Source organism: Trichomycterus rosablanca, chromosome 15, assembly GCF_030014385.1.
Source record: "Trichomycterus rosablanca isolate fTriRos1 chromosome 15, fTriRos1.hap1, whole genome shotgun sequence".
Taxonomy (NCBI): domain Eukaryota; kingdom Metazoa; phylum Chordata; class Actinopteri; order Siluriformes; family Trichomycteridae; genus Trichomycterus; species Trichomycterus rosablanca.
The window spans coordinates 20,777,269-20,793,822 of record NC_086002.1 but is presented as its reverse complement, the minus strand read 5'-3'; the positions used below and the strand labels follow the sequence as shown (position 1 = coordinate 20,793,822).

The window sequence follows — 16,554 nt, the reverse complement described above, 5'->3', positions numbered from 1 at the left end:
ACACACACACACATATATATATATATATATATATATATCAGTGGCGATTTCTGTAAGACTGCAAGGGAAGCTCAGCTTCCCCTAAAATGTCAAAAATTAAATGGTCAAATATGTACAGTTGTGTTAACATTTCATTGACTACAAATGCGTTAGAACACGTTCATCTTGAAGACGAGTTCATTCAGAATCAGCTACTTATCACAAATCGACTCGATTTTGTTAACTCATACATTCATGCATTTACCCGCAGACGCTGAGCGTCTCTTTGCTTCTATGGGGCTGCATGGGCGGGACTTCGAAACTTGCCGGTCATTGGATAAATGCCACGATTTTGTCCCGCCCCCGGACGCTGAGCGTCTCTGGGGGTGAATGAGCTGTGGGCGGGTCTGGACGCTGAGCTTCTGCAAGATGATTGGAGGATCAGTCGAAAGGCTGAATCCCGTTTTGATTGACAGCTGTCGCTGGGAGCTTCAGTACCATCGCGGATTTTGCGAGTGAAGTCGGAAGACAAACTGCAACCCATTTCAGGCCATTTTCTTGAAAACTAACAAAGGGGAGAATTTATACATTTATATATAAATAAATTGACAAATTTTATGATGTAAGCCGACAATGAGCTTCCCCTCTTTGAAAGACCAGCAGCCGCCACTATATTTTTTACCTATGCGATATATTGGAAATGGGAATGTCAGATCTCAGGTTTGGAGCGAGGTAGGACTTCCAAATCTGCGTTCCTCTCTAAGTCTCCACCTCCCCAACCTATGGTGCAAGTTTGAAAAAGATCAGAGAAACAAAGAAAAAAATTGGACCAAAAAATCTCTTAAGGGTTTTGGTCATATTATACTGGTTTTGGACCAAATAAAAATAAAAATAAACTCATCCCATTTCCAGTATAATAAAGGCATGAAAAATATACAGCTTTTGGACAGTGAAAAGTCATCCCATTTGCAATATATTGAATACTTGAGTGGGGTCCCATAAGCAGCATACAGTAGTGAAGGCCCAAATGCTTATTTTTCACACTTCCCAAGGGTCTACAGACACGAAACACATACCAATGGATTCGTCTTGATGAGTAGATGTCATTTGACACCAGAAACGGCAGTAATTCCGCTGGAAATTGCCGAAAATCGCCCCGTTTTTTACTATGTAATAAATTTTTTTACTAAATTAACATGTTTATCGGGCACTTTGTTGGACAAATTTGGTACCCATGCACTCGGGAGGACTCCTAGATTACGATTCAATCAAGTCCCGGTGTCAGTGTTTGACTGTTTATTCCCGCCAAGCCTATGAGGCCTTTGTTAGCAACCGAATGCTAATGACACTCGTTTTTCATACTTCCCGGTGATCAACATGCAAGATACACATATCAATAGATTTGTCTCGATGAGTAGATGCTGTTTGACACCAGCAGCTTGAGCTAACTCTACGGGAAATCGCGGAAAATCGCCCCGTTTTTATAACGTTTAGCTACTAAATTAACATGTTTATTGGGCACTTAGGTAGACAAATTTGGTATGGTTACACTCGGGAAAACTCGTAGTTTGTAATGCAAACAAGTTTTGTTGTCCTAGAGGTTCTGGAACCTTTAGAAATGGTTCAAAGTCAGGCAAAAGAAACACAGGAAGGCCTTAAAAATGTTCAAGTGGACCTAGGGCTTCCAGATTTTTCACACTGCTTCTAGAGGTGTCCACAGCCCACACATTCGAGTTTTGAGTCGATCGGACCTTTCAAAGCAGTGTTACATAGAGCGTGTAAGAATCTGAATGGGAATAAATTGGGATTTGGACGTGTCCAAACGGGGTAGCAAGGTCCGATGGGTCCGAAATTTTGGCGACATTGTCGACATAGGCTCCAGATAAACATACTCAAATTTGGAAGCGTTCGGGCATTCCGAAGTATTTTTTATTGGGGCAACGATTCGAGCAAAATCCATGCAGACTTGCACCTTGGCCTTATGCCTTTCTCAGTGAAGGAGGAGAAATACTGAAAGGCCTTAAAAATCTTCATGTGGACCTAGAGCTTTCAGATTTTTCAGACTACTTCTAGAGGTGTTGACTGCCCACATAGTTGAGTTTTAAGTCAAACGGCCCAAGTGGTGTCCAAAAAGTTATTATGGGATTTGAATGGGAATATATTGGAATTGGAACGTGTCCAAACAGGCTCTAGAAAGGTCAGACGAGTCCGAAATTTCGGCTACATTGTCATCAGAGGCTCTAGATAAACATACTCAAATAGAACCGTTCAGGCATTCCAAAGTATTTTTTTTCTGGACAACGATTCGAGCAAAATCCATGCAGACTTGCCATGTTTTCTTAAGGTCAGCACTTAGAATTTCAAGTACTAAACTTTACTAAAGCCCCTGGGAGAACTGCAAATCCTTTTTAGGTGCTGGGTCAACCACGAAAGGTACTTCAGACAAAGATGACACTCAACGATACCCATTTTCAAAGGCTGCTTCTCAGATTAAAACTGAACACACATATAAAAAGAGTTGTTGCATCCGAAAAGATGTATTTACAAACACATGACAATCTTCTTCTTCTCCTGGGCCTTTTTCCCGCTCGGTTGCGGGGTCAGCTCTTCGGCGGATCATGATCCGCACATTGATTTGGCACAGTTTGACCCACTTTTGTTTTTCTTGTAGGAAGATTGTTTGTGCAGACGTTTAGACATGGCCTGTGCATCTCTATCTACCGTCCGCTTCTCTAAACATCTAAGGAATTCACACAAGAAAAACAAAAGTGGCCAACTGGCTGAAATAATTAACACAAAATAGACAGAACATTGTTTATTAGGGATGGAACATTTGATACCGAGGCTTTGAAGCTTGTTTCACTTTTGTAACACTCGACTCAGTGTATCGGAGCTTGTATTAAACCAGCAGGAATGTGCGGGACTGATTCAAAGCTTTGGTGCTTTTATCTCACTGACTATATAAGAGACAGTCAAACAGTGGCGGCTCCTGCCAAATCTCTCAGGGGGGGCAATTGTTGCGATGATGGCCAAGGTGACCTGTTGAATGGGTAAATTAATGCTTAAATAATTAACATCTTAAGTCATCTGTCAGTTTGCCCTAACAAATAACTTTGAACATGGAGAGAGACCAGCTTTACCATTAATCATAAAATGAAGTAAAGCCTTCACACTAACAATTTAATTCAGTCTTCATCAGCATTTTATTTTAGGTGCTAGCTGCTCCAACTAGAGTTGCCAACTTTCAGAACTGTGCAACCCAAAATATAACGGGTCATACACAGTTTTATTTAGGCTGTTTAACATTTATTATTTTCATTCTTTATAATAATAAATCAAAACCATATTTTAGGTAAAACAACATGCATAAAGAACATCATGTAACATTTTTTCTCAATAGTGTAAACAACGTTTTTACATGATCCATCACACAGACATGCAGCCCTGTTCTGGACTGCGTTGCTTAGGGGGGCAGTGAGAAAAGTACTGACCCTGTTACTTTACTTTCGCCCTGCACACGGCGTTACTAAGACTAAAAGTGAACACTACTTACAATAATAACCGAACCCCTTTTAATTCCCGCGGTAGCAGCTGTTTTCTTCTGTTTCATACATATCACCCCGTCTCAGTCTAATCTGCAGCGTTTCTCTCCCATTGATAAAAATGCGGAACATCATCTTTAGTTTCCAAATAAGGAACGATTACGTGTGACGCAGGCACGTATGTGCGAGCCCCTCCGGAGATCATTCAAAATGCATTATAGCTCCTGTAATACGAAAAAAAGAGCTTTAACATGAGAGTCTATGAGAGCATTCTGGGGCGATTCTGCCCCTGCAGTCAAACTAGGGTTACCAACCGCCCCGTAAAATACAGAATCGTTCTTTATTTGGAGACTAAACGCCGCATTCAGTATTGAAATGATACAGGACAAGCTTCGTTCCGTATTTTTATCAATGGGAGACAAAGCGATATGTATTAACAGAAGGATACTGCTGCTATCGTGGGAATTAGAAAGTGTTCTTAGTAACGGTGTGTGCGCGCAGGTTTATCAGCATAACAACCTGTTTAATACACCGCTGTATGAGTAGCACAGTGGGCAGAGTGCGTTGTTTTGTCTAAAATATGGTTCTGACTTATTATTATAAAGAATTAAAATAATATATGTTAAACACCCTAAATAAAACATTTTGATAATGTTCTCATGACTGTGTAAGACACCTTATATTTTTTATAGGTGCAACCCTAACCACCCCCCTCCTCCCCCACTCAGCTCTTTTCAGCACAATCAGGAAAAGCTTCAAAAGCTTTAATGAGGCTTCATCTGCACATCACTATTGTTTAGTGTTACCATCACAAACTCTGTTCACTTCATCCTTGCAAAACAGTTTGATTGGCAGCAGGTAAGCAACGAGCACTTCCTGTGAATTGTACTTACCCTTTCCATCAGATCGGCCGTTTGTAAATTTGTTTCGGCATTGGTAAAAGTGTTTCAGCTCTTGTAAATTTGTTTTTGTTTTTGTAATTTTGTTTTCTAAATTGTTAATTTGTTTTGCAATTCTTAGCCACTGTAGTTTTGCCTCAGTAAATTAATCCACAATCGATTTGATGTATTACACATATTTTCTGTAACTAAAGTTTAATTTTAATAATTTTGCAGTTTTAAACATGCTAAAAAAAGAAATTCAACAGGGCAAAAAATAACACATACTAGGATATAAGACAGAGTGGGAGAATAGAGCAGTGTATGATAAAAAAATTCATATTAGGTCAAATCAGTCAAATTGTAGTGAAATTGAAATAAAACAAACAAATAGCTTTAGAAACCTTTCAGTGCTTGTGAAAGTAGCATTAGAGACACGTTAGGATAAAAAAATACATCTAAAACACCTGCAGCGGTGTAGGAGGAGGTGTAGGGTGAATAAAACATGAGAGTAAAATTGTGTTTAGGAATGTGTAATATATAAATGGACAACGCTTGTGTTTGTTGCTAGCTTTTGCAGGTGTGTGTGTGTGTGTGTGTGTGTGTGTGAGAGAGAGAGAGAGAGAGAGAGAGAGAGAGAGAGAGAGAGAGAGAGAGAGAGAGAGAGAGAGAGAGAGAGAAATGTAAGTAAAATGGGTGGATATGTCTCACCTGGACTGCTAGAGCCATTAATGTTTTGTTAAATCGGGTGTTAGTCATGAATGAGTGATTAACTAAATAAACAGTGAATATATTAAACAAATACATACATAAAAATTGAGTAAATAAGTTTTCAGATTCTTCTGTGCTGAACAATACTGACTTATAAAGTCTTTATAAGTGACATCTGTGTTAAAAATGTGTTTGTATATTTCACTGTATTGTGAGAAATGGGACGTTATAAGTCATATTCTGCTAAAGCATAACGTTTCATAAACATATTTCAAAGTCAGACACATCTTGGTTAAAGTGAAAGTGATCTTAGCTGTGTATCAATAAAAACCAAATAAGTGAAATAAGACATTGTATTTTAACTGTGTTAAAAAAGTTAAACGTTAAAAAGTGCATCTTTATAAAAGAGATGTATCAGATAAATAACTAAAATAGACTTGAATCTGTTTTGTAAGAGTTAGAAACATCAGTAGTATGTGAATGTTTGAGCCATGTGTTGTTTTAGAAATGTGTCAGTATATGTGAACTTAAAACTGACACGGGGATGTTCTGTAGATCTTACAGCACAAATATGTAGGAATAACTGAAATTAATGTTAGTGTGTTTAACTATTCTTCTTATTATCATCATTATTATTCTAAATTGTTATGTTTACTTTTTTCTTACATTTGTTCTTTCAGCTACATGACAGTTAAGCACCCTGGACTCGACCTAGTCCTGCTTGGTAACTGTGTTTTACTTCGCACTAAACAGCCTATTTTTCTAGTAGAAAATGAAGCTCACATCCGCTTATAAATACATGTGGAAAACACCAAGGCTTTGTTTGCTCTTTTCAGCCTGTGTCTACAAGAAGATCGGGTTTCCTCGGCATATTTTTACATGTAATAAGATGTGAAATGTGCGCTGCGTCGCTTTACGCATCAGGAACGGTGTGCTGTTTTAGCAGAACACAAGGAAACAGAGCATCGTTAGGTTCCCTTTGCGGGCTTTTACATGAACGAGAGAGCTTATGTTCGGCCGACGTGCACTTTATTACCTCGTATTTTATATCAGGACTTGTATTTTAATCACTATTTGCCATGAGAAAACACAAGTGCGCATGTGTCACGGAAGCACACAGACGCTGCGCTGGTCGAGTTGAGTCTACACAGTTCTCATGTGTGCTATAAAGCCCCGCCCCCTCTCGTAAGAGGGAGGAATCTCTGTACAACAGAGCACAGCGCTTCACTCGCTCTTTCTTAGCGCCGTTTTAGCTCAAACAACGATGGTAGAAGAAGCTCCAGCACCGGCCAGCTCGGCCCCCGCCAAGGCTCCTAAAAAGAAGACCGCGGCCAAACCCAAGAAAGCGGGTCCCAGCGTCGGCGAGCTGATCGTCAAAGCTGTTTCCGCTTCCAAGGAGAGGAGCGGCGTGTCCCTGGCCGCCCTGAAGAAAGCTCTGTCTGCAGGTGGATACGACGTGGAGAAGAACAACTCCCGCGTCAAACTCGCCGTCAAAAGCCTGGTGACCAAGGACATCCTGGTGCAGACCAAGGGCACCGGCGCCTCAGGCTCTTTCAAGCTCAACAAGAAGCAGACCGAGGCGAAGAAGCCCGCGGCCAAAAAAGCCGCCACTCCTAAAGTGAAAAAGGCCGCAAAGAAACCCGCCGCTGCAAAGAAGCCCAAGAAGGTAACAGCCAAGAAGCCCACAGCCGCCGCTAAGAAGTCCCCCAAGAAGGTCAAGAAACCCGCTGCTGCCGCTAAGAAAGCCACCAAGAGCCCCAAGAAGGCTAAGAAGCCGGCGACCCCCAAGAAGGCAGCCAAGAGTCCTAAAAAAGCCAAGGCAGCCAAACCCAAGACCGCTAAACCCAAAGCGACCAAGGCCAAAAAAGCTGCACCCAAGAAGAAGTAAACATGTTTATGTTTTATTAACTTCGTTTTCTTAAAACGGCTCTTTTAAGAGCCACCTATATCTTCCCATAAAGAATCGCGTTTCCTAAACACATACATACATATAAGCATGCATGCAAACATACAACTATTCATACATGCAACCATCCATACATACATACATATTTTGTGGAGAGAGTGATAAGCAAGGAGTTAAAAACACTAAGTATGACTGGTCCTGTTTTATGTGTAATGATTTTGTCACACATCCCCATAAAACTGTCCGTATAAATGTGTATATGTATGTGCACTCACGTATATGAGCTCCTTACATAATGTAATTGTTAGTGTAAATGTTATTGTGACATAATATAATGTAATTGTTGCTTAAGAGAAGCTTTTCTGTATCATACATTACACGAGGGGGAGAACGGAGGAGAAGAGAGGGGAGGAGGGGGGGGGGCAGTATGTGAGGGGGCGTGTATGTGTTTCCCTGAGACATGACGGCGCGTTTAGGATTGGCTCAGCTGTGCCTTCGCTCTAAGCCAATAGGAGAGAGGCCAGTTTGCCTATATAATACCGCTTCGAGCTCTCTTCCAGTTTACTTCAGTTTTATCCGACGAAGACATCTGATCATCAAAATGAGTGGTCGAGGGAAGACGGGTGGTAAGACTAGAGCTAAGGCCAAGACTCGTTCATCCCGTGCCGGCCTTCAGTTCCCCGTGGGCCGTGTTCACAGACTGCTACGTAAGGGCAATTACGCCCACCGTGTGGGAGCTGGTGCTCCTGTCTACTTGGCTGCCGTGCTGGAGTATCTGACCGCTGAGATCCTCGAGTTGGCTGGTAACGCCGCCAGAGATAACAAGAAGTCTCGTATCATCCCTCGTCATCTGCAGTTGGCTGTGCGTAACGACGAGGAGTTGAACAGACTGCTTGGAGGTGTAACCATCGCTCAGGGCGGTGTGCTGCCTAACATCCAGGCTGTTCTGTTACCCAAGAAGACCGAGAAAGCAGCCAAGGCCAAGTGAAGTCGCTCTCGTGTTCTAACCAAAAGGTTCTTTTAAGAGCCACCCATTTCCACAGAAAAAGTGCAATTTCCCCAGATAATGTGTAAACGAAACATATAATATCGTTTCATAGGCTCACACGGCATAAAACTCACATGATTTATGACATGGTAAAATTAACAAATCAATATGTACGATTTATTTTTTCCCTTTCTATTTATCTTTACATATATATATATATATATATATATATATATATATATATATATATATATATATATATATATATATATATATATATATATATATATATATATATATATACAGTATATATCACTTGCATTAGCAAAACCAACAATTTAGACGATTAAAAGTGGTGCAACAAACGTGTTTGTGTAGAACACATGGAACAAAAATTACAATAATACTAATAATAACAATAATGATAAGCAAAATTAACAGCATGGAGGAAATACTGTTTTCTGAAACGAGGCAGTGACAGAACGCCGACCAGTCAGCGATATTTGACCTAGGCACGTTCGTCCAATGAGAAAAGTGCTTCATCAAGACGCCCAATGAGCGCAGAGCGGCTCTGGTACTTAAATAGAGCGTGTTGGACAGGCTAACATATTCTGTCCTACAGTTCGTGAAGTGCAGAGTTCCAGACGCGATGGCAAGAACCAAGCAGACCGCTCGTAAATCCACCGGTGGTAAAGCGCCGAGGAAGCAGCTCGCCACTAAGGCTGCCCGCAAGAGCGCCCCGGCTACTGGCGGTGTGAAGAAACCTCACCGTTACAGGCCAGGTACCGTGGCTCTGCGTGAAATCCGCCGTTATCAGAAGTCCACTGAGCTGCTCATCCGCAAGCTGCCCTTCCAGCGCCTGGTTAGAGAGATCGCTCAGGACTTTAAGACCGATCTGCGCTTCCAGAGTTCTGCCGTCATGGCTCTGCAGGAGGCCAGTGAGGCTTACCTGGTCGGCCTGTTCGAGGACACCAACCTGTGCGCCATCCATGCCAAGAGGGTGACCATCATGCCTAAGGACATCCAGCTGGCCCGCCGTATTCGCGGAGAGCGTGCTTAAACAAACCCACTCCATCCAGTTATCCCCAAAGGCTCTTTTAAGAGCCACTTACATGCTTCCACTGAAATGAGCACTTTTCTTAACTTTTTTATTTATTTATTATTCCATTGTGTGTGCGTGTTCCGAGTTATAATTTAGTTATATTTATTAGTTATAAATATTAGGAAAAACTGGTTAATGTATTTGTGTGTGTGTAGAGATGTACTTTACATTCTTACAACAATTATAAACACGGTTACATAAGTACAGCTGATTAAAGATTGGCAGGTGGTGTCTTATAACACATGATTAATAATGTTTATAGTGGTGTATGTTTATGGGGTTCTATAAAGCATTGAGTTAGTAAGAGTAATATAGTCGTTATGAGTAGTAACAACAAAAAAACATGCCAGTAAAGAAGAGGGAGCAGTAAATTGCAGCGGTGGTTAAAATATTACGCTACTAATGCAAAAAAAGAAGATTAATAATCAGTAATTATTATTCAGAATAATATATCAATAATAAAATACTATTCTAGGTACTCAACACAGGGTAATCAGAGGCATTTTAGAACAGACACTAAAATATTAAGTGTAAATAATCATAATTACTCATAATAATTATTTTTATTTCTATTATAGTTGTTGTAATAATAGTATTATTGGTGATGTAGTAGTAGTAGTAACTGTAATTAGTAATCTCACTCTCACTCTCACTCTCTCACTCTCCTAAACACATTTTTACCCACATGTTTTATTCACCCTACACCTCCTCCTACACCACTGCAGGTGTTTTAGATGTTTTTTTTTTTTTTATCCTAACGTGTCTCTAATGCTACTTTCACAAGCACTGAAAGGTTTCTAAAGCTATTTGATTGTTTTATTTCAATTTCACTACAACTGTACTGATTTGACTTAATATGATTTTTTTATCATACACTGCTCTGTTCTCCCACTCTGTCTCATATCCTAGTATGGGTTTTTTTTTGGGTTACATTGTCATGTCTCTAATGGCTATCTGTCCCACCTAAGTGTACAGTATTAAAAAATGCGACAAATATGGTGATTATGAAACCCCTGGCAAAAATTATGGAATCACCACTCTTGGAAGATGTTCTGTCAATTGTTTAATTTTGTAGAAAAAAAATAAATCACAGACATGCCACAAAACTATCATTTTTCAAAATGTCAACCTTCTGGCATTAAGAAACAATAAAAAAAAAGAAACAAATATAATAGTTGTTGTCAGTCACAATTGCTTTTTTTTAGATCAAGTAGAGGGAAAAAATACGGAATCACTCAAATCTGAGGAAAAAATTATGGAATCATTAGAAAACACTGCACCATTATTACTTTGTTGCACCACCTCTGGCTTTTATAATGGTTTAAACTCTCTGAGGCATGGCGTTAACTAATGACAAACAGTATTCTTCATCAATCTGCCTTCAACTGTCTCTTATTGCTGTTGCCAGATCAGCTTTGCAGGTTGGAACCTTGTCATTGACCATTTTCTTCAATTTCCACCAGAGATTTTCAAATGGATTGAGATCCGGACTATTTGCAGGCCATGCCATTGACATTATATGTTTTCTTGAAGGAAAGTTTTCACGTCCTTTGTCCTATGGCAAGATGCATTATCATCTTGAAAAATTAAGTCATCATCACCAAACATCCTTTCAACTGATGGAATAAGAAAAGCGTCCAAAATTTCAATGTGGACTTTGGCATTTATTGAAGACCATCTCCCCTGTGCCTTTACCCGACATGCAGGCCCATATCATCAACAACTGTGGAAATTAACATGTTTTCTTTAGGCAGTTATCTTCATAAATTTCATTGGACAGACACCAAACAAAAGTTCCAGCATCATCACCTTGCCCAATGCAGATTCGTGATTCATCACTGAAGATCACTTTTATCCAGTCACCCACAGTCCACGATTGCTTTTCTTTAGCCTACTTTAATCTTGTTCTTTTCTTTTTAGGTGTTAATGATGGCTTTTGTTTGGCTTTTCTGTATGTAAATCCCATTTCTTTTAGGTGATTTCTTACAGTTCAGTCACAGACATTGACTCCACTTTCCGGCCACTTGTTTCTCATTTGTTTTGTTGTGCATTTTCTGTTTTCAAGACATATTGCTTTAAGTTTTCTATCTTGATGCTTTGATGTCTTACTTGGTCTACCAGTATGCTTCCCTTTTACAACCTTCCTATTTTGTTTGTACTTGGTCCAGATTTTAAACACAGCTTACTGGGAACAACCAACATCTTTTGCGACATTCCACAATGATTTATCTTCTTGAAGGAGTTTTATAATCCTCTCACTTGTTTCAACTGACATATCTTGTGTTGGAACCATGATTCATGACAATCTGCTTTGTGCAACAGCTCTCCGAGGTGTAAGCACTCTTTTTAAACTGAAGAATAATTAGCAAATCTAATCTGCTGCAGATGTTTTGTTTTTAAACTGCAAATTACAGAGTGATTCCATAATTTTTTCCTCAGATTTGAGTGATTCCATATTTTTTTCCTCTACTTGATCTAAAAAAAGCAATTGTGACTGACCACAACTATTATATTTGTTTCTTTTTTTTATTGTTTCTTGATGCCAGAAGGTTGACATTTTGAAAAATGATAGTTTTGTGGCATGTCTGTGATTTATTTTTTTTCTACAAAATTAAACAATTGACAGAACATCTTCCAAGAGTGGTGATTCCATAATTTTTGCCAGGGGTTGTAGTACATTGTAATAGGGTTTAGGGTTGCATATAAGTCCTGTTGAATTTCTTTTTTTAACATGTTTAAAACTGCAAAATGTTTAAAATTAACTTTATTTACAGAAAAAAAAAAAACATCAAATCGATTGTGGAACAATTTAGCGGTAGAGAAAAAAGAGTGGCGACACTCCCATAGGGAACTGTTGTAACTTTTTTTTTTTTTTTTTTTACTACTTTTACTGGAGTAATATTTTACCTTGGATATCTCTACTATAACTCAACTACATGGTTTCTGTAGCTTCTCCACCTTTTACATTAGACAAAATGAACTTATGCATATTTATAATGAATTCATTAATGTATTACATGTAGGAATCAAGGTTATAACAGTTTTGGATTTTTCATTATAGTTTAGTTTTATTTCGTTTTGACTTTATTTTCTCTAATTTAGGTTTTAAAGTGGGTTTGCTAGTTTTTTTATTAGTTTTTATTATGTTTAATGCTTTAGTTTATGCTAATGTTTTAGTTTAGCTTTTATTAGTTCTAGTATTGGTTTGAGTTTTTTTTATACTTTGGGTCATTTTTCAGGTGCAGGATTTAAAAAGGTCAGAGTAAATATTGTGTAATAAAAACTCAACAAAAGATACCATTTAATTTTTTTACATTTTTTTTTTAAGACTGTTGAACAATAAACTGTCCACAAAACTGGTAACAGTCCACATAATAGCAGCCGTAAGTGCAAAATGTGTATAATACTGCTGCTGAAATGAAGTTGTTGACAGTTACCATATTTCAGCCAGTTTTTTAAAATGAGTCTGTTTACATGAACTGGTAAAAGTGAGGATCTTTACCTGTTCATAACCCTGCCACTGAAAACAGGCGCTCATAATATGAACCATTTCTAGATGCAACACCAGTGGTGTAACTAGGAGCTCATGGGCTTCAGTGCAAAAAAAAAATGTTGGGCCCCCTCAACAAATTGCATCTGCTGATAGCTGATCAGAATGAATTAAAAGTCACTCAGAAGTTACACTTCAAGTTCAAATTTCTGCCTCTGGTATTTTTAATGCACAGTTTTTTTTTATTTTACTTAACAAAAATATTGTAATATAATAATAAGGACCTGGCGAGTGCAGCCAGTGGTAGTGAGGTGAGAGGTTAATGTTGTGGAGGCCCCCCTGCCATGGGCCCCGGTGCACCTTCTGTATCTGCTGTAGTTTTTCCTGCCCTTGTAATTCACACAAGAACTATTTTTCCTTAAAAATGTTTCCTCTCACCTGTCATGTAATGTGAATTACACATCTAGTGTCTGGCCCTTTAAGAATGTTAAGTGTACTATAGTGCACAGGGAGCGAGTGTGTAGGGAAGCTATCAGAAGTTCTGTTCATCAGAGTTCTGCTTCATGCACTTTTAAGGAACGCAAATTACCACAGAGACGCAAATTTACGTGACACAAACAGCTCAGTAAAAATAGTTTGATTAAAAAATTTTCATTATTAAAAATGTATCGATTATTTTTTTTTTATCTCGATTAAAATTTTTAACGCTTTAATCGCGTTAATTACCGTGATTAACGACAGCCCTAATAATAATATAAACTATTTCATGAGACACACATCAGTCCGGGTCTCTCAGACTGTTGCAGGCAGATACATACTGAGCTGCTACAGTGCTTCTCTCCTTCTCCTCTCCTAACATGATGCTCAGTTTCTGACTGCTGTTATTTATGTAGTATGTAGATTCAGATTCAAGTAGCTCTGTAGGCATGACAGTAGGAAACAATATTGCCAAAGCAGTACAAACTATAAACAGTAAAACTGAACAGAGAACAAAAATAATAGACAATAAAAAATTATTTGTCTAATTTACATAACGATATACAGAGGATATAAAAATGTTCTTAATAAACATATATAGGTGTGTGTGTGTGTGTGGGTGTGTGTGTGGGTGTGTACACACAAATTTGTTACCCACTGTCTCTCAGGTGGTGTAGCGTTGACACATACTGTGCGGCGAGCGTTTTCTGTAATTTTTCTAATTCTGTAAGTGTTTGGTGATTTGGGATTTGTTGTTTAAATCTGTCTGTGACATTTTCTCCATTTTCAAATGGATTTCTGGATCAATGTCATTTCCAAACTCATACATCTTTTGTTCAGTTTTATCAAATGTTTTAAAACTCAAATGATCATACTCACTCCATAGTTTGTGTGGAAGCTTTATATAGTTCTTCATTTGTATGGGTTCAAATCTTTCAGTTCCTTTTGTCATAATTACTTTGGCTTCCTCCGGTGTTCCGTTTAGCCGTATCATCACTTTACAGTTCCTAGTCCATGTGACTTGTATTTTATGTTGTTTTCTAAGTATACGTGCTTGTCTTGCAATATCTGCATTCTTTTTGGTAAGATTCTCATTGATGTACACTCCTGTTCCCTTCAGCTTCTTTGCCTGCCTCAGTAGTTCAGTCCTGTGCTTTCTATTCACAAACCTGACCACTATGGCAGGCTTTATTTTGCTGTTTTTTTATGGCAAGCTGAAATATTGTTAGTTTGTAAGTTTATATTCTTACTTTCAAATAACTTTTTAACTTGCCATTCCAGAGATTGCAGTTCCTCTGATGAGACGTCTTCACCATCTTTGCATTCAGCTACACTGGCGTAGGATCTATGTGAAATTTCCAGTCTGCTTATTATTAAATCTTCCATCTTTGTATACTGTTCCAGGTCATCAATTCTTCGTTCTAATCCATAAATGATTTTGTCTTTTTCTTTAACTCTGGTCTTTAACTCTTTAACTTCATCCATTAAGTCCAGTAGCATGCTCTGCTGTTTCACCACTTTACTCAGTTCCGCAGACATAAAATCCAGAGATTTTTTTATCTCTTCTATTTCCTCAGATATGTTATTGATTTTCTTGGGTAGCATGTTGTTCAGTGTCCTTGTATTATGATAGATAGTACAGTGTAAATAGCATATCGGCCTTAGAACATAATAGATAGCTTAGCTTACAATGCTCATAAATAAATGACAAACATGAAAACGTTCTCGTTAGTTTTGTAAACGCCTAATAGTTAGTTATCGTTTTTTTTTTTTTTTTTTTAAAGTGCCGGGTTTGTTTGGCGAGATCAAGGAGTGTAGCATCTCTCTCTCTACAGCTCTGAGTGTATTATAATATCTTTGAGTACTGTGATATTTTGTGTAATCTCCGAAACTCACCACATAGTGAGTCGTGTACAACTCGTGAAAAACAGCAGTGCCCAAAACTAGTAATATATTAATAAATAAATCAAGTATTATAAACATGGGAAGCTAGCTAGATAGTGTGTATGACATATTCAGACAGAATATAAAAAAAAAAAGAGGAAAATTCTCTTAACTTGATAAGATGGGTGGCTCTTAAAAGAGCCGTTGGTTTGCCAGAGCGACTAAGGCGCTTTACTTGGAGCTGGTGTACTTGGTGACGGCCTTGGTACCCTCGGACACGGCGTGCTTGGCCAGCTCACCGGGAAGCAGCAGGCGCACGGCGGTCTGGATCTCCCTGGAGGTAATGGTGGAGCGCTTGTTGTAGTGAGCCAGACGAGAGGACTCACCAGCGATACGCTCGAAAATGTCGTTGACGAAGGAGTTCATGATGCCCATAGCCTTGGAGGAGATCCCGGTATCAGGGTGGACCTGTTTCATGACCTTGTACACGTAGATAGCGTAGCTCTCCTTCCTGGACTTTCTGCGCTTCTTGCCTCCTTTGACGGCGGTCTTGGTGACGGTTTTTTTGGAGCCCTTCTTGGGCGCGGACTTAGGGTTTTTAAATAAACTTTATTGTACAAATTTATATCACATTACAAATATCATTTACATCATACACGTACAGTAATATTACATTAATTGATACATTTCATGTAATAATACAAATATTTACATTTGTAAAATGTTGTAAAATGCCATGACGGCAGAACTCTGGAAGCGCAGATCGGTCTTAAAGTCCTGAGCGATCTCTCTAACCAGGCGCTGGAAGGGCAGCTTGCGGATGAGCAGCTCAGTGGACTTCTGATAACGGCGGATTTCACGCAGAGCCACGGTACCTGGCCTGTAACGGTGAGGTTTCTTCACACCGCCAGTAGCCGGGGCGCTCTTGCGGGCAGCCTTAGTGGCGAGCTGCTTCCTCGGCGCTTTACCACCGGTGGATTTACGCGCGGTCTGCTTGGTTCTTGCCATCGCGTCTAGAACTCTGCACTTCACCAACTGTAGGACAGAATATGTTAACCCGCCCAACACGCTCTATTTAAGTACCAGAGCCGCTCCGCGCTCATTGGGCGTCTTGATGAAGCTCTTTTCTCATTGGACGATCGTGCTTACGTCAAATGTCACTTACTGGTCGGCGTTCTGCCAATGCCTCGTTTCAGAAACATAGTATTTCCTCCATGCTGTTGGCGGGATTTATAATACTTTCTTTTGTTTCTTTGTGCTTTTAGAACACAGCTTACAATCGCATTTAAAGTATATACCTTTTTAAAAAATATATTGAATATTTCGTTCATTTTGCTAATTATTATTGTTGTTATTATTAGCATTATTAATATTTTTGTTCCATGTGCATTACACAAACACGTTTGTTGCACCACTTTTAATCGTCTATATTGTTGGTTTTGCTACTGCAAGTGATCTATAACTTGGCTAATGTATACATATATAGTGAAATATGTAAAGATAGATAAATGGTGAAAAAATAAGTCGTACATATTGATTTGTTAATTTTACCATGTCATAAATCATGTGGTTTATGCCGTGTGAGTCTATGAAACAA

At 39.0% G+C, this 16,554-nt stretch overlaps 4 protein-coding genes across 4 annotated transcripts; 2 read left to right on the top strand and 2 right to left on the bottom strand.

The window, feature by feature from the left end:
* The first annotated feature begins 6,333 nt into the window (after nt 1-6,333).
* LOC134328824 (histone H1-like) lies at nt 6,334-6,998 on the top strand. Its single transcript, XM_063010056.1, has one exon. It carries the CDS (start codon nt 6,375-6,377, stop codon nt 6,996-6,998), a length of 624 nt encoding a protein of 207 aa, XP_062866126.1. The 5' UTR covers nt 6,334-6,374.
* A 619-nt stretch (nt 6,999-7,617) lies between these two features.
* Nucleotides 7,618-9,087, top strand: LOC134328899 (histone H2A-like). The gene is made up of 2 exons (XM_063010135.1): nt 7,618-8,000; nt 8,872-9,087. Exons 1-2 carry the CDS (start codon nt 7,618-7,620, stop codon nt 9,062-9,064), a joined length of 576 nt encoding a protein of 191 aa, XP_062866205.1. The 3' UTR covers nt 9,065-9,087.
* Nucleotides 9,088-13,437: 4,350 nt separating this feature from the next.
* On the bottom strand, nt 13,438-15,611 carry LOC134328371 (histone H2B-like). Its single transcript, XM_063009474.1, has 3 exons — nt 15,607-15,611; nt 15,131-15,564; nt 13,438-13,514 (listed from the first exon to the last, which is right to left on the bottom strand). Exons 1-2 carry the CDS (start codon nt 15,609-15,611, stop codon nt 15,189-15,191), a joined length of 381 nt encoding a protein of 126 aa, XP_062865544.1. The 3' UTR covers nt 13,438-13,514; nt 15,131-15,188.
* LOC134329061 (histone H3-like) lies at nt 15,544-15,965 on the bottom strand. The gene has a single exon (XM_063010309.1). It carries the CDS (start codon nt 15,963-15,965, stop codon nt 15,666-15,668), a length of 300 nt encoding a protein of 99 aa, XP_062866379.1. The 3' UTR covers nt 15,544-15,665.
* Nucleotides 15,966-16,554: the final 589 nt, after the last annotated feature.

Excerpts from the sequence above, each read along its gene's own strand:
- LOC134328824 (XM_063010056.1), top strand. The coding sequence starts at position 6,375 with ATGGTAGAAGAAGCTCCAGCACCGGCCAGCTCGGCCCCCGCCAAGGCT.
- LOC134328899 (XM_063010135.1), top strand. The coding sequence starts at position 7,618 with ATGAGTGGTCGAGGGAAGACGGGTGGTAAGACTAGAGCTAAGGCCAAG. Across the intron at positions 8,001-8,871 it reads GAGAAAGCAGCCAAGGCCAA|AGAGATCGCTCAGGACTTTA; the intron begins GTGAAGTCGCTC and ends GCGCCTGGTTAG.
- LOC134329061 (XM_063010309.1), bottom strand. The coding sequence starts at position 15,965 with ATGGCAAGAACCAAGCAGACCGCGCGTAAATCCACCGGTGGTAAAGCG.